We start from the raw sequence: 22,353 nt of genomic DNA on the forward strand, positions 1-22,353 counted from the left end.
GGAGGAACGTCATAACACCTCATCCTTGAGATAGCTGCAACCATTTAAACATGGCAACAGGCATAGGAAATTTATAGAGAACTTACATAAAGAAATGCATGCGGTACATGTTCTCACGATAAAGATGTCAATTAAATATGCTGAGCCACTTAAAGGTGTTAGCATACTCTATCATTCCACAACTTAGAAAATATCCCCATAATGTTTACAAAAGGAGACGATGCAGTATACAAATCACACAGTGCAGTAATAAGCAGAGTGTCTGATGGCATAGCATAAATAGTATATGTTTTTATTGAATCTTCCCTTCTGGCCATAAATGAGAACATTACCGATGAATTCAATGGAGGTGTGACTATATTACAAAAATGTGACATGCTCTTTCGAGGAAATTAGTCATACTTCATTGAACAAAAGGAGTGAGCTGTCTGGTCACAGAACAAATATCATTCCAAAGGATGAGCAGGATATGAGCAGCCTATAAACTTCGATAGTCTATAACAGTCACTTCATCTTCTGGAGCATCAAGATCTTGATAACTGCAAATCAAAGATGACCAGTTAAAAATACATCGACAAGATAGACAGAATCCAGCAGCACATAATGGTGGCACGACCACGAAAACTAAATCATTACCAAAAGTTCAGAAATAACAAAGTGCAAAAGTACATTAGTTCTAGTAAAAAACATACAAACTGATACAAGAATGTCACAGACCTTATGCGACGAGGATCATGTCGAAATGCTGGCGGCATAGCAAGAACTGGCGCTGAACCACTCACTTGCGGACCAAGCCTTCCTTTGATACCCCGACGGCCTCCAGTAGCTTCAAACGATGATGGTCCACTAGTGTCCCTCAACATACGCATGGCAACCTCTGGTGGGGCAGGGACAAAAGGTCCCAACGGGCTAATATGTAATAATTAAATTTTAGACAAGATTAATAGAGGTAATAATTCGATTTGAACTCTGGGAACCACCGACTCACCCAGCACCAGGAACAGGCATTAACACTGGTGGAGGAGGAATATCTGAGGGAAAAGCACCATGCAAGCCTTGTCCACCATAAGCATCATACAGAGGTTTGTCATGATTCTCCACTTCGGATCCATCATTGGCATCGCGAGGTGAGTTGTCAGTCCTATCATGCCGGTCATCGTCTCCATCGTTCCTGTTAGGCTCTCTGCGGTTGCCACGTTCATCTCTAAGGCGGCCGTCTAACAGTCGTTTCTTCTGCATTTTCACCTTCTGCACATGGAAAGTGTAACTAATAAAATAATAAATTTCAAGATCACAGAATCACATATTTGAAAGTTCATATCCAAGTGATTGTTTATGTATAAGAATGCAATATTAATCTAAAGTAGAAGAAGTTTCTATAAAAGAACATCAAAATTAAAAGTTAAAAAATTGGATCAAATAAAATTTTAAACAGAAGAACCAAATTAAATCCAATTAAACAATTCACATCCCTAGTCCTCCCTTAAAAGCACTTTTGCACAAAACAAATTTCCAATAAGTTCATTAAATTATAAAACAAATTTCTGCAATTTCAGCTACATGACAAGTTTTAGACAAAATGAGTGTACAATAAGACGAAATATTGTTAGACAATACGGATATACCAATGACTAAAATTAGAATACATATCAAATCCAGAGCCTTAACTAGCATTAGATAGACATCAGTTCCCAACAACGATCACCAAAACTGTTGCATATTTTTTTAATTGCTCTTTTTAATTTATCGATTTTCTGTTTCTATAACTAGTTGCTAAGATAGTTTACAAATTTATGCATGCTGAGATGTCCAACGGGGGTAAACCCATCTCACAAACTTCCATATTCCAGAGATTTATAAAATAATATTGGAAGGAAAGAACCACTCATTCAAACATCAGGCGACTTAGAGAATAATCAAAGAAATATTAGACCAACCTCTTGCCTCCTCTTTAACCTATCATTATCATCAATCAGCATTTTCTGCTTATATCAACATGTTTAGATAAATCCATTTGCATAAAGGTACAATTTTACAAATAGGGACAATGGAAGGAGTTTAATTAATTATTGTTCCATTGCATTCTTTAACTATTCCTTATTGATTTCTTATTTTATTTTAATTTTTTTATAATAACTCTATGGATGAAACCTCTTTCTCATCATTTTTTTTTAATTGATTGACACCAACAATTAAAACCTTGACTAGAAAGTTGTAAATGTGCTTTGGGTTCAGAGTAAAAGAACACAAAAGTGAAAAAAATAATACGACATAATCACGAGGCAAAAACAATATGCTTAACACTACAGAAAGAAGTCATACTGATGCAGATTGCTGCATGACAGGAGTCCCACCAGGTGCATTTGGATCACTGCATTAGAAAGAAGTCAGTGGTTCTCTCAATGTAGCCACTAATTTTGGGACACCAGATATGCTAAATTCTTACTTCATATAATTCTGAAAATACAGATCTTCTCGAACTTTTGAGGTGAGCTCCATTACGAGGTCTGGGTGTTTCAGCCTGAGATGCTTATGAACAAACTCAGGAGCGTGGAAAAGCTTTGTGCAACCCTTTGCTCCACATCCGTACTTCCAACCATATTTTTCATCTCGTATTTTCCTCACAAGAGGATCTAGAGCCTCGATAGCTGCTGCATCAATCTTATCTTTGGCTGTCAATGTTTCCAAGGGATCCTGACCTTCCAGTCTTGCTTGCCAGAATGAATCAAGTTTCTTCTCCCAATCAGATCCACTAGCATCAGTTCCATCATGTGTCTTATTGTCAGCTCTAACATGCCGAAGACCCTTGGCTTCAGATGACTCAGACATGCCGTAGTAATCCAAGCCATGGACACGCCACAGGTAGGTAATCAAAGTATCTAACAGTTCGACACCTTCAAGGCCCTTGATAGCATTCAGGCCACGTATAATTACAATTGGCCCCATGGAGCCTCCATGAGACTTCTCCACTTCCAACTTACCATGACCACTACTGGAAAGGACATTGTCCTCGATACCCTTCTCCATGTCAAGCTTACGGACCAAGGCTTGTGCTTGTTCAATGTCAACTTGAATTCGTCGAGGTTCAGAACTAACTGGGTGAGCCTTGGGAGTGGCAGAAAGCAGATCATTTTCTTTCTCTGTCCCCCTACCATGCCTTCTCCTTTTGCCACCAGGGCCCGCCTCATCTTCAGAGTTTGGTTCACTACCATTCCCAGACTTGCTAGCTGAAGAAGATGTTAATCCTGGTCCACTGATGATACAAGCAGGGAAAACGCAAGTCAAGGGAACATAAACCTTAGGAAAGCCCATATGAGGTCTAAGAAGAAACTCTTACAGGTCAAGTGTCCCACTCTGTAAATCAAGCAAGAATTCCTTTGCAAGAGTCCTGGCCTGTTCTTTCCTCCTGTGAAACATGCAACACATAATGATAGCACTAGAAGTGTGAAGATAATAATCTAATGAAGAAGCAAAAATATAAAAATGAAACCAAACTAGCCTGACCATATGAAGAAGAGACAAACAATAAAGCTTGTCTGGTTGAAACAGGGAAAAAGGGAGGAAATCCTCAAGTAAAAGACAGTGAAAATCATATTCAACGTACAATTACCAATAGTCTTCTAAAAACATGTCTATGTTGTTGCATACACTGAAACTCACCTTTCAATGACTGCCACTAAGTTAGTTGGATGATATTTGTCTTTCAACCTACACCAGGAGGCAGTCATGTAAAAAGTTTTCAATCATATTACATAACTTCCATATGAAAATATAATAAAAAATGGAATAATGTAAGCACCATGTACCATTGTTTTTCTTTATGAGCTTCAAAATAAGCACGCTTCTGAGTGGAAATGTATTCCGATCTGTATTCTTCATACCTACATGATCAAAACTTGGATTGAACATCCATACTAGCTAAACAACTAGCAGAATTGGCAAGTATTCTAATCCGATACAAGTTAAGTGGCAAGGTCAACAATGCTTATCACAAACTAACTCTTTGAAGTGATACCTAGTATCCCTAATACATGTACCTGTGCTCAGCTTCAGTGGGTGAAATATCATCTTCGAGTTCTTGAATGAACTGCTTGTATGTCATCAAACCTCCCCTGCAAAATGATGAACAAGTAGATAAATGAGAATTCCAAAAGTTATGGAATTTCAGCAATTGAAACCCAAAACCATGAGAAATCCAACACAGTCATGTCATCCATGCTGCTAAAATAATACCATCTTCTCAATCGTAGAAAAGTTTTAGCAAAGCTTCATGTAACACTATTTTGTTTTCACATCATACTTCTTAAAAAACATATGATCCACAAGAGTAGACAAAGAAAATATATTCTGATGTTCCCTCAGACAATGCAACAATATTTAACCTCTGTATTATCTGATCTGGGACGATCAAGCCAAGTTCAAGTCGATCTCCAATTCGACTCAACCAGGCTCAGCCAGAGTTCGAGTCGAAATCCAAATAGAATCATAGATCCTAATCCAACCGAACCAAGCTCACGATCGAATCCAAGCTCAAGGACTAGAACAAACATAGTTTAAGCTTGACTCATGTTCAGCTCAAACCAAGTTTCAATCAAAGTCCAATTCAGCTCAACCGAGTTCAAGTTGAATTTTGATTCAACTCCACTCTGGCTGAATCCAATGCAAGCCCAATCTCAAGCTTCGAATCAAGTTGTGACTAGACCAACATCAGCTCCAATTGTAGCACACCATGGTCTAGAATGGTGGAACACCTACGATCCTACAACGATGAAGAGGTGACATGGGAACACTTTAGAAGGCTCATCCATCATGACTTTTACCCGATGGCCTATCATGAATATTAGTGGAAAAGATGGCATTACTTGCACCAAGGACAAGAACAATCGATGCAAGATTACACCACCAAGTCCCCCTACTGCCGGCAAGCTTGATATGAAGTCTAAGGAAATGCTCTCCCACGGCCTTTCTGGTATGGGCAACGGCTCCAAAAGTCCCACCAGCTTCCGCTGCTCCACCTTGTCTTGTTGGCAAGTGAGGCACGTTCGAACATATTCCTCCGCATCAGTCCCCATCTTCGGCCGGTAGAAGGCCCTCTCCACAAGAGCCAAGGTTCTGTGAATACCCGGATGTCCAACCCAAAGAGAATCGTGACACTCTCTTAAGAGCTCACGCCTCAAATTGTCCACTTGAGGAACATAAACCCTATTCCTTTTGTGTACACGAGTCCCTCATGGACCCAAAATCGTCGTGTCTTGCCTTCTTTGATGAGCTGCATCAGGGTTAATGCCCGGGGATCATTGTATAGTCCATTCTTGATCCTGGAAACGAAGTTGGAGTGCAATTGATTTGCTTGGCCTCTGCCCTCCAACTGTACAGCATTCACTCGCTCCACTTTCCGGCTTAATGCATCGACCACGACATTTGCCTTTCCAGGCTTGTACTCCATTGTCATATCAAACTCAGCAAGGAAGTCCTGTCATCGTGCTTGCTTTGGGGAGAGTTTCTTCTGAGTTTAAAAATAGGTCAAAGCGATGTTGTCTGTCCTCAGCACAAATCACGATTTAAGAAGGTAGTGCCGCCAAACTCGTAGACAGTGGACCACCGCTCGATCTCGTTGAGCTTGCGGCTCTCATAGGCCACCTCCTGCATAAGTACTCCCCCAATAACGAAGTCAGAAGCATCTGTATGGACTTCGAAGAGCTCCCCATAGTCCGACAATTTGAGCACCAGTTCTTCCAACACAACAACCTTCAGATCTTGGAATGCAGCTTCACATTTATTAGATCACCTCCAAGGCTACTCCTTCAGCAACTCCGTCAGTGGAGTTGCACGCTTCGAATACCCCGCTATGAAGCGTCGATAGTAGTTGACGAAACCAAGGAAGGATCTCAGCTCGAGCACCTTCTTTGGAGTTCGCCATTTCGCAATAGCTTGCACCTTCGATTTGTCCATCCAAATGGAGCCATCACCAATTCGATGCCCCAAGAATATGATCTCCGTTTGAGCAAAATAACACTTCTCCCTTTTCACGAACAAAGTGTTCTCCTTGAGAACCTTGAAAATTGTCCGAAGGTGCTCGACATGCTCCTCGAGCGTTTAGTTGTAGACGACGATATCGTCCAAGTAGACGACCACAAACTTATCCAAATACTCCTTGAATAGTTGGTTCATAAGAGTGCAGAATATGGCCGGAGAATTGGTTAAGCCGAAAGGCATCACCAAGAACTCAAACGCTCTATACCTGGTCACACAGGTAGTTTTCGCTTCGCCGCCTTCAGCAATGCGCACATGCCAGTACCCCGACCGGAGGTCAAGTTTGGAGAAATACTTGGTTTTGCCCAATTGGTCGAATAAGTCCACGACGAGCGAGATTGGATACTTGTTCTTCACCGTCACTTTGTTGAGGGCTCGATAATCAATGCATAGTCGAAGGCTCTCATCTTGTTTATTTTGGAAGAGAACTGGAGTTCCGACGTGTGCTTTAGAACTGCGGATGAGACCACCGCTTAGTAGTTCACCTAACTACTTTCCGAGCTCTGTCAACTCTGGAGAGGGCATGCGGTAGGGTAGTCTCGCTGGAGGCTTCACTCCTGGCTCCAGCTCGATGTGATGATCCACACCTCTGCATGACGGTAAAGTCTTCGGCAACTCGAGTGGCATAACGTCTGTGAACTCCTTCAAGACGTTCGTCACCACAGCAAGTTCATGAATGGTCTTCTCGTCGACTGACTCTATCTTCATAGTAGCCATGAATGTTAATTCGTCTTTTCGTACCCATTTCTTTAGTTGTAATGTCGATATCTGTTGGGGTTCCCTGGTTCCTCTCCGAGAGACGGGAACCACACAGGGGTCATCGCCTCCCATCATACATAGGGAGCTTAGGAACGACAGTGGCACTAATTTCGCCGCGTGCATGAACTTCATTCCAAGAATCACTTGGAAGTTGTCTAGTGGCACCGCCATCATGTTTGTACTCCCGCTTCATGTTCCGATCTTGATGGGAACTCCCTTTGCCAACCCGGAGATTCGCTTGGCCTCTGAGTTCACCGCCTTCATTCGACTTGGGTTCTTCTCCAAGATCAACCCAAGTCGCTTTGCTTCTTGGTCGGCAATAAAGTTGTGGGTAGCGCTCGTGTCCACCATTGCACGGGTCGTTTGGCCATTGTGCTTAATGTCTACGTACATAAGCTGGTTGCTTCCTGCTTTTTGTGGCCTTGCCTTCATGTTCTCCCCCACTTGACCCTGCATAACGTTCAACAAACACATTGCTCCTATCCGGGGTCCTTGCGACTTCTAATCGTCGCTGCTGGATTCTGAACTGCTTGAACTGAGGGCGACGACTTTGCCCTTGTATGATTTGAGGGGTGGATGAAAACTGTTAAAGCATTGAGTGCCTATTTTTGTGGGCACTCCCTCACCATATGCGGCCCTCCGCACAAGAAGCATCCGCCAGTTTTCGGAGCCTTGCCTTTAGAGCTCGGCCCTTTATGGGAACTCTTCTTCCTTTGTTCGCCTTCGGGCTCCTTCCCTCGAGAATATTTTGAAGGGCAATTTCCTGAAGATTGTTTCCTTTTTCCCGAGTCCTCGGAGGAAACAAAGTCGGTGAGCCTTTCTGCGATAGCAATTGCCCCGATCACATCGGTGACATTCCTTCGATGCAGTTCTTGTTCAGCTCATGGCTTCAAACCATCGAGGAAGCTAAACAGCTTATCCTTCTCGGACATGTCGTGTGTGTCCAACATTAGTGTAGGAAATTACTTCACGTAATCTCGGATGGAAGTACTTTGGCAGAGTTGTCTTAGTTTCCTCCTTGCAACGAGCTCTGTGTTCTCAGGTAGAAACTGAGTTCTCAACTCTCGCTTTAAGTCCTCCCATGTATCCACCCGACACTGACCTTGTTGGATCTCCTCCCAGCAGGTTCGCCACCAAAGTTTTGCATCTTCATTCAAATACATGGTTGCTATAGAAACTTTGGTTTCTTCAAAATCAGGCCTCGTAGCTCGAAAGTATTGTTCCATGTCGAACAGGAAATTCTCGAGCTCTTTAGCATCTCTAGCACCTCCATAACAATGCGGCTCGGGTGCCCTTAAGTTTTGTAGCGGCGTAACGCAGGTGTTGCTTCCTCCCGCATTCAGTGCTCTTGTGAGCATGGTCACCCTGGAAGTGAGTTCCGCCACGACTTCTTGCAGATGTTGTACGAAGTCTTTGGTGTCGTCTGACAATCGGTCAACTAGGGCCTCAACCTTGTCGATCCGGGATTCAGCTTCTTCTTACGAGCTCTCTACCCCAAGAAACTTTCGTTGGCCATGGTAGAGTTCCTCCAAGCTCGCTTCAAGAACATCCAAGCGGGTTTCCGCCGTTGTGAGTCTCTCCTTATGACTCTTTTTCCTAGTTGGCGCTCTAGATTGCACCTCCTCCGCTCGTGGAGAGTAGCCAACTTCTCGCTCATCATGTTCGCTGCCGCACTCCTCCTGAGCGGCTCCAACAGCATGAGAGCGAGTATGCACTTGTAGCCCACCTGCGGCTGCTTGGGGCAAGGGTCCGGCTTGCCCCGGCTTGATTGATTCGCCACGATGCCTTGCCATAGTGAAATTACGAAATTCCTTCGCTACTCGCCCGAATTGCTTGCCCGCTCTGATACCACAATGTCACGAACTTAGCTGGAATTGCCTAAGTCGTGAGACACCCTTGCGGCCAAGACGCGAACTTAGCTTGAGTTGCCTAAGTCGCGAAGCGCCCTTGCGCCAACTTCTCGAACTTAGCTAGGATTGCCTAAGTCATGACGCACCCTTGCAATATACGTCTGCAAAAGTCAGCAAATTTGCAACCTCACTCAGGTCCCGAAGGACCTGTAAAAGAAGTTGATTAGTTCGAAGAACGAGCGACGGACAAGTCCCGACGTCTCGCGAAAGGGGAAGCTTCACGAGCAATTCAGTGAACACCTTGCGTGCACAAGAGAAAAGAGAGAAGGGAGGAAAACAAGGACTTTAGAAGGTTGAACGAATAGCTGCAAGTCCACAAATAGCTGCTCACCGAGTGTCGGGCACGAAGACAAGTTCCCATCAAGTTAACGTGCGAACTTGTGAAAGATTGTTCAACGCCCAACACTATACCGAAGCCCCATCCCCCATTGTCACGAACGGTCGTCGCGCACCCGCAACAACTCCGTTCAACGAACCGTTCGTCGCTCACACCCGCATGTACAGCTGCTTGACAGCATGTTTTCTCATGGTTTTGGGTCATTTTGCTGTAAATATGTAAGTTCGAACAAGCTGCAGCGTTGCAAAAGCGATCGCTCACCAAACCGAGCAAAACAGCCCCAAAACAGCCCAAAACGGCTCCGTTTTCGCGTGCCGCGGGAGGTGAGCGGAGTGCTGCCTCCGCTCACCAAAATGTCAGCCATCTCAGCACCCAGGAACCCCCCGGGTGGCACATGGCTGGATGGGGCTTCGGTTATATACCGGGCGTTGAACACTCTTTCGCAAGTTCGCACGTGACCTTTACGGGAACTTGGTTTTGCGCCCGGGACCAGGTGAGCGGCTGTTTGTGGGCTTGCAGCTGTTCGTTCATCCTTGAAAGCCTTGTTTTCCTCCCTCTCCCTCTTTTCTCTTGTGCACACAAGGTGTTCGACGATTTGCTTGTAAAGCTTCCCTTTTCGCGAGACTTCGGGACTTGTCCGTTGCTCGTTCTTTCGATCTAACTTTCTTTCTCTTTTACAGGTCCTTCGGGACCTGCGAGAGGTTACAAAGTGGCTGATCCTTGCGGAGCAAGATCGCAAGGGCGAAGCGCGACTTAGGCAACGCAAGCTAAGTTCGCGTCTTTGCCGCACAGGTGACCCGCGACTTTGGCAACGCACGCTAGCTTCGAGTCTTTGGCCGCAAGGGTGCCTCACGCCTTAGGCAATTCCAGCTAAGGTCGTGACATTGTGGTATCAGAGCGGGCAAGCTCTTCGATCGAACAGCGAACGAACTTCGCAACTTCGCCATGGCAAAGCATCGTGGCGAATCAAGCAAGACGGGGCAAGCCGGAACCTTGCCCCAAGCAGCCGCAGGTGGGCTGCATGTGCACACTCGCTCTCATGCTGTTGGAGCCGCTCACGAGGATCGCGGCAGCGAACAGGATGAGCGAGAAGTTGGCAACTCTCCACGAGCGGAGGAAGCGCAATCTGGTGCGCTAACTGGGAAAAAGAGTCATAAGGAGAGACTCACGACGGCGGAAACCCGCCTGGATGTTCTGGAAGCGAGCATGGAGGAACTCTACCATGGCCAACAAAGGCTTGTTGGGGTAGAGAGCTCGCAAGAGGAAGCGGAGTCCAGGATCGACAAGGTCGAGGCCCTAGTCGACCGACTGTCTGATGACACCAAGGACTCCGTGCTGCACTTACAGGATGTTGTGGCGGAACTCACGGCAAAGGTGGCTATGCTCACAAGAACGCTAAATGCGGGAGGAGGCAACACCCGCGTTGCACCGCCACAAAACTTGAGGGCACCTGAGCCCCATGGATATGGAGGGGCTAGAGATGCCAAGGAGCTCGAGAACTTTTTGTTCGACATGGAGCAATACTTCCGAGCTACGAGGCCCGATTCTGAAGATACCAAAGTTTCTATAGCAACAATGTATCTGAACGGAGATGCGAAACTTTGGTGGCGAACTCGTTGGGAGGAGATCCAACAAGGTCGGTGTCGAGTCGACACATGGGAAGACTTGAAGCGGGAGTTGAGAACTCAGTTCCTACCGGAGAACACAGAGTTCGTCACAAGAAGGAAGTTGAGACAACTCCGCCAAAGTACCACCATCCGAGACTACGTGAAGCAATTTTCTGCGCTAATGCTGAACATACAGGACATGTCCGAGAAGGACAAGTTGTTCAGCTTCCTTGATGGTTTGAAACCATGGGCTCAACAAGAGCTGAATCGAAGGAATGTTACCGATGTGGTCGGGGCAATTGCAGCTGCAGAAAGGCTCACCGACTTTGTTTCCTCTGAAGACCCGGCGAGAAGGAAACAATCTTCAAGCAATCGCCCTCCAAAACATTCTCGAGGGAAGGAGCTCAGGGGCGAACAAAAGAAGAGCTCCCACAAAGGGCCGAACCCTAAAGGCAAGACCTCAAAACCTGGAGGATGCTTCTTGTGCGGAGGACCGCACATGGTAAGGGAGTGCCCACAGAAACAGGCACTCAATGCTTTGACGGCTTCCATCCACCCTCCCCGATCGGAAAAGGGCAAAGCTGTTGCTCTTAGTTCAAGCAGTTCAGAATCCAGCAGCGATGACGAAGAGTCGCAAGGACCCCGAATGGGAGCAATGCGTTTGCTGAACGCTATGCGGGGTCAAGTGGGGGAGAACAACAAGACAAAGCAACAGAAAGCAGGAAGTGGTGAGTTGATGTACATAGACATCAAGCTGAATGGCCAAATGACCCGTGCAATGGTGGACACGGGCGCTACCCACAACTTCATAGCCGATCGTGAAGCACAGCGACTTGGGTTGATCTTGGAGAAGAGCCCAAGCCGAATGAAAGCGGTGAACTCGGAGGCCAGGCGAATCTCCGGGTTGGCGAAGGGTGTTCCTATCAAAATCGGGACTTGGAGCGGAAACACCAACATGATGGCCGTGCCACTGGACGACTTCCAAGTGATTCTTGGAATGGAATTTATGCACGCGGCGAAGTTGGTGCCGATGCCGTTCTTGAACTCCCTATGTATGATGGGAGGCGATGACCCCTGCGTGGTTCCCGTCTCTCGGAGAGGAACCAAGGAGCCCCAACATATTTCGGCGTTACAATTGAAGAAAGGGGTGCGAAAGGGCGAACTGACATTCGTGGCTGCTATGAAGCTAGAGCCACTCAACGAAGAGGCCATTCAAGAACCTGCTGTGGTGGCGAACGTCCTGAAGGAGTTCAAAGACGTTATGCCACCCGAGTTGCCGAAGACTCTTCCACCACGCAGAGGCGTGGATCACAGTATCGAGCTGGAGCCAGGAGTGAAGCCTCCAGCGAGACCACCCTACCGCATGCCCCCGCCAGAGTTGGCAGAACTTAGAAAGCAGTTAGGTGAACTGCTAAGCGGTGGTCTCATCCGCAGCTCAAAAGCACCTTTCGGAGCTCCAGTTCTCTTCCAGAAGAAACAAGATGGGAGCCTCCGATTATGCGTCGACTACCGAGCCCTCAACAAAGTAACAGTGAAGAACAAGTATCCCATCCCGCTCATTGCGGACTTGTTCGATCAATTGGGCAAGGCGAAGTATTTCTCAAAACTTGACCTTCGGTCGGGATATTGGCAGGTGCGCATTGCTGAAGGCGACGAAGCAAAGACTACTTGTGTGACCAGATATGGAGCGTTTGAGTTCTTGGTGATGCCTTTTGGCTTAACCAACGCTCCGGCCACATTCTGTACTCTCATGAACCAGCTATTCAAGGAGTATTTGGATAAGTTCGTGGTCGTCTACTTGGACGATATCGTCGTCTACAGCCAAACGCTCGAGGAGCATGTCAAGCACCTTCGGACGATTTTCAAGGTTCTCAGGGAGAACACGTTGTTCGTAAAAAGGGAGAAATGCTACTTTGCTCAAACTGAGATCCTATTCTTGGGGCATCGAATCGGTGATGGCTCCATTCGGATGGACAAGTCGAAGGTGCAAGCAGTTGCGGAATGGCGAACTCCAAAGAAGGTGCCAGAGTTGAGATCCTTCCTTGCTTCTTGTGCGGAGGACCGCACATGGTAAGGGAGTGCCCACAGAAACAGGCACTCAATGCTTTGACGGCTTCCATCCACCCTCCCCGATCGGAAAAGGGCAAAGCTGTTGCTCTTAGTTCAAGCAGTTCAGAATCCAGCAGCGATGACGAAGAGTCGCAAGGACCCCGAATGGGAGCAATGCGTTTGCTGAACGCTATGCGGGGTCAAGTGGGGGAGAACAACAAGACAAAGCAACAGAAAGCAGGAAGTGGTGAGTTGATGTACATAGACATCAAGCTGAATGGCCAAATGACCCGTGCAATGGTGGACACGGGCGCTACCCACAACTTCATAGCCGATCGTGAAGCACAGCGACTTGGGTTGATCTTGGAGAAGAGCCCAAGCCGAATGAAAGCGGTGAACTCGGAGGCCAGGCGAATCTCCGGGTTGGCGAAGGGTGTTCCTATCAAAATCGGGACTTGGAGCGGAAACACCAACATGATGGCCGTGCCACTGGACGACTTCCAAGTGATTCTTGGAATGGAATTTATGCACGCGGCGAAGTTGGTGCCGATGCCGTTCTTGAACTCCCTATGTATGATGGGAGGCGATGACCCCTGCGTGGTTCCCGTCTCTCGGAGAGGAACCAAGGAGCCCCAACATATTTCGGCGTTACAATTGAAGAAAGGGGTGCGAAAGGGCGAACTGACATTCGTGGCTGCTATGAAGCTAGAGCCACTCAACGAAGAGGCCATTCAAGAACCTGCTGTGGTGGCGAACGTCCTGAAGGTCAGTTCGTGGTCGTCTACTTGGACGATATCGTCTACTTGGATAAGTTATTCAAGGATATGGACGATATCGTCTACTTGGACGATATCGTCTACTTGGATGAGTGGATAAGGCCACTCATGAACCAGCTATTCAAGGAGTATTTGGATAAGTTCGTGGTCGTCTACTTGGACGATATCGTCGTCTACAGCCAAACGCTCGAGGAGCATGTCAAGCACCTTCGGACGATTTTCAAGGTTCTCAGGGAGAACACGTTGTTCGTAAAAAGGGAGAAATGCTACTTTGCTCAAACTGAGATCCTATTCTTGGGGCATCGAATCGGTGATGGCTCCATTCGGATGGACAAGTCGAAGGTGCAAGCAGTTGCGGAATGGCGAACTCCAAAGAAGGTGCCAGAGTTGAGATCCTTCCTTGGTTTCGTCAACTACTATCGACGCTTCATTGCCGGGTATTCGAAGCGGGCAACCCCACTGACGGAGTTGCTGAAGAAGGAGCAGCCTTGGAAGTGGTCGGACAAATGTGAGATAGCATTCCAAGACCTGAAAGCTGCTGTCCTAGAAGAACCAGTGCTCAAATTGCCAAACTATGGAGAGCCCTTTGAAGTCCACACAGATGCTTCGGACTTCGCTATTGGAGGAGTACTCATGCAGGAAGGTCATCCGGTGGCCTACGAGAGCCGCAAACTCAACGAGACCGAGAGGCGGTATCCAGTGCATGAGAAGGAGATGACAGCAGTGATTCACTGTCTACGAGTTGGCGACACTACCTTCTCGGGTCGCGATTTGTGCTGAGGACAGACAACATCGCCCTGAGTTATTTCCAAACTCAGAAGAAGCTCTCCCCAAAGCAAGCACGGTGGCAGGACTTCCTGGCTGAATTTGATATGGCAATGGAATACAAGCCCGAGAAGGCGAATGTCGTGGCCGATGCGCTGAGTCGGAAAGTGGAATGCGTGAATGCTGCACAACTGGAGGGCAGAGGCCAAGCAAGTCAGTTACACTCCAACTTCCTTTCCCGAATCAGAGATGGACTGTATAGTGATCCCCAGGCAGTTATCCTGATGCAGCTCATCAAAGAAGGCAAGGCACGACGATTTTGGGTCCAGGAGGGACTTGTTTACACAAAAGGGAATAGGGTTTATGTTCCCCGAGTGGACAATTTGAGGCGTGAACTCTTAAAAGAGTGTCACGATTCCCTTTGGGCTGGACACCCCGGCATTCACAGAACGTTGGCTCTCGTGGAGAGGGCCTTCTACTGGCCAAAGATGGGGATTGATGTGGAGGAGTATGTTCGAACATGCCTTACTTGCCAACAAGACAAGGCGGAGCAGCAGAAGCCGGTGGGACTTTTGGAGCCGTTGCCCGTACCAGAAAGGCCATGGGAGAGCATTTCCTTAGACTTCATATCAAGTTTGCCACCTGTAGGGGGACTTGGATCGATACTCGTGGTGGTCGATCGGTTTTCAAAGTATGCAACTTTCATTGCTGCCCCCCTACATTGTTCAGCTGAAGAGGCGGCCAGACTGATGATGAAGGGTGTAGTGAAGTATTGGGGAGTCCCACACAATATCATTAGTGATCGGGATGCTCGGTTCCTGGGACGTTTCTGGACCGAGCTATTCAAATTGTTGAGGTCAAAGTTATACTTCTCTACAAGCCTCCACCCCCAGACGGATGGTCAGACTGAAAGAATAAATTCGCTCTTGGAGCAGTATCTCCGGCACTACGTGAGTGCCAATCAACGAGATTGGGTGAAGCTGTTGGACATCGCCCAATTCTCCTACAACTTGCAGCGGAGCTCTGCATCCAACAAGAGCCCCTTCGAAATTATCACAGGACAACAACCGTCGACTCCGCACACTATGGCAATTGGGTATACTGGGAGTAGTCCATCAACCTATCATTTCGCAAAGGAGTGGCATCGAAATGCCGATATTACGCGAGCTTACTTGGAGAAGGCGGCAAAACGGATGAAGAAGTGGGCAGACTTGGGAAGGCGACCACAAGAGTTCAAAGTTGGCGATTTGGTGTTGGTAAAGCTCCAACCAGCATCACTCCAATTCTTCAGGAACAGAGTTCACAAAGGATTGGTGCGTAAGTATGAAGGGCCCTTCCCAATTATCAGCAGAGTAGGCAATGTTTCTTACAAGTTGCAGCTGCCGGCGTGGTTCAAAATTCACAACGTTCTTCACGCCAGCAACCTGAAGGCCTACCATTCAGATCCGCAAGACGCTTCTCGAAGTGTTCCAACTCGGCTTCCTCCCATCACAGCCTCCTACGAGAAGCGAGTGGAAACCATTCTGGCGGATCGTAAGATAAAGCTACCCAGCGGAGCGGAACAGATAGAGTACTTGGTGAAGTGGCGAAAGCTTCCCCGAACTGAAGCCAGTTGGGAGCCTGAAGACGCCCTACGACATGAAGAAGAAGTCATCAACAACTACCAACAAGCGTCGACGAGGGCGTCGACAGTTTAAGTGGGGGAGAATGTCACGAACGGTCGTCGCGCACCCGCAACAACTCCGTTCAACGAACCGTTCGTCGCTCACACCCGCATGTACAGCTGCTTGACAGCATGTTTTCTCATGGTTTTGGGTCATTTTGCTGTAAATATGTAAGTTCGAACAAGCTGCAGCGTTGCAAAAGCGATCGCTCACCGAACCGAGCAAAACAGCCCCAAAACAGCCCAAAACGACTCCGTTTTCGCGTGCCGCGGGAGGTGAGCGGAGTGCTGCCTCCGCTCACCAAACTGTCAGCCATCTCAGCACCCAGGAACCCCCCGGGTGGCACATGGCTGGATGGGGCTTCGGTTATATACCGGGCGTTGAACACTCTTTCGCAAGTTCGCACGTGACCTTTACGGGAACTTGGTTTTGCGCCCGGGACCAGGTGAGCGGCTGTTTGTGGGCTTGCAGCTGTTCGTTCATCCTTGAAAGCCTTGTTTTCCTCCCTCTCCCTCTTTTCTCTTGTGCACACAAGGTGTTCGACGATTTGCTTGTAAAGCTTCCCTTTTCGCGAGACTTCGGGACTTGTCCGTTGCTCGTTTTTTCGATCTAACTTTCTTTCTCTTTTACAGGTCCTTCGGGACCTGCGAGAGGTTACAAAGTGGCTGATCCTTGCGGAGCAAGATCGCAAGGGCGAAGCGCGACTTAGGCAACGCAAGCTAAGTTCGCGTCTTTGCCGCACGGGTGACCCGCGACTTTGGCAACGCACGCTAGCTTCGAGTCTTTGGCCGCAAGGGTGCCTCACGCCTTAGGCAATTCCAGCTAAGGTCGTGACACCATGGTGCCACCCGAGTGGTTCCAAGGTGCTGAGATGGCTGACATTTCGCATGCAACGACGGGCAGCAGCAAACAACCTATGACACCCGAAAACGGAGCCATTTTGGGTTGATTTGCTCGTTGTAGTGAGCAATCGCACTGTAGCACTGCAACTTGTTCGAACTTACATTTTTTACAAGCAAAAGAGCATAAAACCAAGTCAAAACATGCTGCCAAGCATCTGTACATGTAAACAAAAGCGGCGAACGGTTCATTGAACGAAGTTGTTACGGGTGCTCGACGACCGTTCGTGACAATGCGTCGATTATTCATGCAAATCCGAGTATATCGATGATGGCAAGACCGAAGGTTATACACTCGAGTCCATCCCACAGTCTAAAAGTTCGAGAAGAACTCATTCACCGTAAAGATCTAGGTGAAACAAGAGGTCATTAGCACTATCTTCGATCTCGGTGAGATTGGTCCAAAAGCTCAACCTGGAGATGACACCGCATCCACACTCATATCCTACAAGTTGCTTACACAAGAATGTGGAGATAAAGATCGACTGGCAATGCAAGATTCACTTTGCAATAACCATTCAGTAGATCGACGAGGCGACATACAAAGTAGTGTCTCATGACATATGTTAAGTCATCCTTGGAAAGCCTTACCTTTGGGATTGAGATGCTTATTTCTGTCAAGCACAAAAGTGTCAACTCTAGAAGGATGAAAGAAAGTTTCTCATCACACGAGATCCGATTAAATCAATGGTGGACTTGGCACCCAATGGCCAAGCAAAGAGGATGATAAACGCTGGACGAAAGCACATGGCTCTAACTACAACACGGGGAAAATCAAAATCCTCCAACTGACAAAAGAGGAGAAATAGAGAGGGGCAACAACAAGCTTGCAACCTCAAGAAGTTGAAAAATAAAACCCTCGGATCGATGGTGATTGACAATAAGAACCCCACCAAGACAACACAAAAAGATGGCATAGTTAAACACGGCAACACCGACCATGATGATAAGCCAAACGAAATCCTCCAATGGCCCAAACTCGCAGATAGAGAGAAGAACCTCAAAACCATATTCATCATGAGTTGAATTGCCCAATTGGGGGATCCATAATCTAGGACAATCAAGCTGAGTACTAGCTAAACTCCGATTCAGCTCGACCGGGATTCGAGTCGATTTCAAATCGATCTTGATCGAACCGAAGCAAGCTTAAGCTCAAATTTGAGCTCAAGGACCAAATCAAACATAGCTCAGACTACTCAAGTTTTGCTCAAACCAAGTTCCAGTCGAAGTCCAATTCAACTCAACTAGAGTTCGAGTCAAACTCCAAGTTAAATCCAATCTGGCCGAACCCAATGCAAGCCCAATCTCAAGCTTCGGATCAAGTTGTAGTCAGACCAACATCAACTCCACTTGCAGCAAACCCAATATGATGCCCACTCGAATCAAGAGAAGGATATGCGATCAACCTAGAGAACCAACCCTCCTCAATCTGATACCTATTTCGATTGAAGGACTTGCATAGCCAATAAGAGGGAGAGCTAAGAGGCACTGGCCTGGAGAAGTGAGAATCCTATCCTAGTTGCCAATAAGAGGGAGAGCTAAGGGACGTCGACCTGGAGAAGAGAGAGTCCTACCCTAGTTAAGAACTTGTGTTGCTAGAGTTTCATGTTATAAAATAATGGCTGAATGTCCATGCCATAACAAAATTAATAAAAAATTCTCTAAAAGAGAAATACTCATGAAAAAAACATGATAGGGAACGACGGTAGACATAATTAAGCCAGAAAAAGGGAGCATAACAAAGGAACATGAACCATATTTAATAAAAACATGTGACAAATTACAAACCTCTGAATAACCTCGGAACCATCACCATAACCATCATATCCTGAATCAGGCAAATCCAATGATTATTAATTAACAAAAGCATAAGACTTTAAAGAATGCTATTATACATCAAATAATTATTTTACATCATCAGGATGGCAATATGCATTACTAAAAGTATCTTGACATAACCAACTAAATCATTTTGCTTTAACTCAAGACAACGTTTATTAATTAACAAAAGCATAAGACTTTAAAGAATGCTAATACATCAAATAATTATTTTACATCATCAGAATGGCAATATGCATTACTAAAAGTATCTTGACATAACCAACTAAATCATTTTGCTTTAACTCAAGACAACTTTAACCAGTAACTACTTTATTATTTTGCTTCAGTACTTTTAACAAAGGCACAAGCATGAGAACTGACATTAAAAGATCCTTCAATATGGCAATCATTTCCACCTAGATTAGATGAGTGGATTGATAAGGTTGCAATCCAGGCAATTTGGCACGTTACATCATCCACATGGATAAAAGCTGCATCCTACTAAGAACTTTGTTAGTATGATAACATACAGCCCAGGAAGAATGCTCGTCTCTTTGCAGTACAGACACATGCCCACTAGAAATTAGATGCTTTCTTCCCCTCTGTTAGAAGGTATTATGTGAGAAATTGTGGGAGAGATCCTACCATATCGCACTAGGTTCCAACATGGAAACCTCAGACTGACATTGGCACTCCTCCAGTCATCTTTCCTGTAAATAGATGGGACAACATTCAGCATTTAAATGGTGGACTCTTCTCTCATACTCAACTCTTTCTACAACCCCCACCACAAGATTGTCCAGATCCCTTTCAATGTTCTAGCAATTTCAAAAGTCATCCCCTGGCTGTAAGAACACACTTTGGCACACAAAATAAGCAAATAAAATTGCATTCAGCTCTGGACTATTAATTCTTGTACAGTTGGAATTTCCTCCCAGTTTTCTTATAAAACAACCTTCTCATTCACTAATATTGAATGTCTATCAATGAGCGCTAGGGGGAGTCTGCTGTCTGAAATTGAAAATGCCTGCAAGTAACAGTCACAGGTAAACGCACAAATGCAAGCATAATAGCAGGCGCAGCTATTTGGACACCTGAATGTAGAGTTGCTAGCTGCAATTGCAACAAAGGTAGAGGAGGGGTCGGCCAATGCCCAAAGAGGAAGGAGGTGATAACTATGCAGACTAAAGTGGTGGAAGAGTAGGTGTGTACAAAGGCAACACATGAGAAAGGATATCCAAAACCAACTATGACTTGCAATATAAGATGCAAGAAATATGCAGAGTATGCATGAGTAAGATATCGATAATTAGCAAACTAGAACCTACAAGGTCATCTCAGTATGAATTTCATTTATGCTGACAGAAGGACCTATATCACACATAAGGAATGAAGCACTTCTCTCATTCAGGTCAGGTGTGCACGGAATCAGGAATTCTCACTATGTAACTGGAAGAGTTTGCAAGCATAGTAATTTTCAGAGTATCTCTTATCTGAACGATTTTTATATTAATTGAAGTCCACAAGCGGCTAGAAAGAGTGCTGACTTCACAATTACCTGATGGATGATTCATATAGCGACCGTGAGGCCTCTCATCCCCATACCCACCTCTGCTTCCTGAGCCACCTCTATCGTACCCACCACCATAATCATAACCATACCTGGAATTATAAGCAAATAGCATCAACTTAACAGAGCCATTAAACAGGCAATCCCACTATCGATGAAAAAAATTGTTCTTGCTGGAGTTCATATTTTGATATTGAAGGACCAGATTTCTTGCCCACCTTCTGCCATCCGGTCCATAACCCCCTCTCGGGCTACCTCGGCGCCGCTCATATCCACCATCATCCCTCCTTGCTCGCTTAAAGGATCCGGGGGGAGGGGATCGGCGAGGAGGCGAATGCCGTCGGTCACGGTACGGTGGCGGGCTACGACTACCCCTCCTGCGATACTCCCGATCCCTGTCGTCCCGCGGCTGCCCCAGCGGCGGGGGCGGGGGAAGCGACGGCGAGCGGGCCCTATATTCGTCCCTCTTCTCCGTCATATCCCTGTCCCGCCTCTTCGGAGGCCGGGCCGGCGATGAGGGGGATCCGCCGCCGTGGCTCTCCTGCCGCTGCGGCTGGATATCAAGGCCACGATCAAGGGTTTCGGTGGGCATATCGATGACGTCCGCCATGAAGATGGTGATAGAAAAGATCGGGAAACCGTAGCAATCGATCTGAGCGGTAACCCTAGAAAAAACGAGGGGGGAGGAGTTCGGGATGAAAGAAATGGAGGAGGAGATTTAAGCCGAACTCAACACATGCATAAATGACCCCTTAGGTTATGAATATTACAAATACACTCTTTTAAGTTTTATATATATATATATATATATATATATATATATATATATATATATATATATATATATATATATATATATATATATATATATATATATATATATATATATATATATATATATATGATATATCAAATAGTTTTTAATATGCTTGATTTTATTTAGCTCACTTACCGTATTGTTTAATAACACTATAATATTTTTATTAACGTACTGAAAATATTTTTTAAGTAGATTTTATAATATTTTCAAATAATTTTTACAGTATTTTCACCAAACTATGGACCGTTGGCTCATAGGGGTGTTTGTGGTGGGAATAGTACATTTGCACCACAGTGAGAGATATTTGAGGTATTATCTGAAACAGGAGAATCGAAAATTGAAAATAGGTCATCTTATTAGGAAAAAAAAAAGGCAAATTGAGAACTTAAACCATTAATAACGCTTGGCTTAAACCTGCTTCCCCGATACCAAATATGGACCACTGGAGAGCTTAAACATGAAAATTAATCGGATTTACTAAGTGGTAATGTAACCGTAACAATTAATAATGCTTAGCTTAAACCAGCCACTAGTGTGAGCATGGCAGTAATATATCATTACTTTAACATAACTTTTTATATATTACATAATTAATGAACTGTTATGAACATCTTAATGAGAACGATGTTTAACTATTTCATTTTTATGTTCTTAAATTTGATGGTCAGATATTTAATTCCAAATTTGACAAGCATATACAAATCCCACTTAAATATAATCAACTTGTGAGTAATTCTATTATTATTATTATTTCCTATGCTTTGATGTTTATGTTTGAGGAAGTTACGGATAAACAATAAGTATATCTGGGGCTACTTAATAATTATCATTACCTCATGTATTTAAACCATATAGTATCTCGGTATTTAAACTTAAATGTTTTTATTAAAATCTCTGTAATTGTTAAAGTAAAATATTTAATCATATTTACTTTTAACTTTAATGTCATTGACAAAAGATAGTGATATTATAAAAATGACATAAAAATGATAGAAAAAAATAATTTCAATATCCTTGTTTTATTTTATTATGTCCTAATTAAAACTTCATAGTTAATTATTGTGATGGTGGTGGACGATGATGCTACAAGGGTAGCGGGTAGCTATTTGGTGGTAATCGATCTTATTGATATATATTCGAACATCACTGATCAAAATAAAGGTAGTGATGACGGTTTGATGATGGTATTGGAGGATCTCAAGAATGTGATGGGAAAGAGGAGGGAGCGCAATGACGAGAGATAAGGTAAAGAGAGAGGAGAAAAAGGACGAGGGCGATAATATAGCAAGAGATAGCATTGACACGGCTATTGTCCTCGTGACACTATCATCATATAAGGGAGG

The 22,353-nt window shown here is 45.5% G+C and overlaps 1 protein-coding gene across 1 annotated transcript; it reads right to left on the reverse strand.

Moving 5' to 3' along the window:
• Positions 1-271: 271 nt before the first annotated feature.
• Positions 272-20,923, reverse strand: LOC135679208 (serrate RNA effector molecule-like). The gene is made up of 12 exons (XM_065192698.1): positions 20,409-20,923; positions 20,179-20,282; positions 18,588-18,627; positions 4,038-4,112; positions 3,807-3,881; positions 3,661-3,708; positions 3,338-3,406; positions 2,447-3,253; positions 2,323-2,371; positions 989-1,248; positions 718-909; positions 272-539 (listed from the first exon to the last, which is right to left on the reverse strand). Exons 1-12 carry the CDS (start codon positions 20,798-20,800, stop codon positions 479-481), a joined length of 2,172 nt encoding a protein of 723 aa, XP_065048770.1. The 5' UTR covers positions 20,801-20,923; the 3' UTR covers positions 272-478.
• Positions 20,924-22,353: the final 1,430 nt, after the last annotated feature.

Source organism: Musa acuminata, chromosome BXJ1-7 (genome assembly GCF_036884655.1).
Source record: "Musa acuminata AAA Group cultivar baxijiao chromosome BXJ1-7, Cavendish_Baxijiao_AAA, whole genome shotgun sequence".
Lineage (NCBI taxonomy): Eukaryota > Viridiplantae > Streptophyta > Magnoliopsida > Zingiberales > Musaceae > Musa > Musa acuminata.

What these genes read in the sequence shown, in the direction of transcription:
- LOC135679208 (XM_065192698.1), bottom strand. Translation starts at nt 20,800, where the DNA reads ATGGCGGACGTCATCGATATGCCCACCGAAACCCTTGATCGTGGCCTT. An exon ending in TATGGACCGGATGGCAGAAG is followed by an intron (nt 20,283 to 20,408) that starts GTGGGCAAGAAA and finishes TTATAATTCCAG; the next exon opens with GTATGGTTATGATTATGGTG. An exon ending in ATGCCTGTTCCTGGTGCTGG is followed by an intron (nt 910 to 988) that starts GTGAGTCGGTGG and finishes ATTACATATTAG; the next exon opens with CCCGTTGGGACCTTTTGTCC.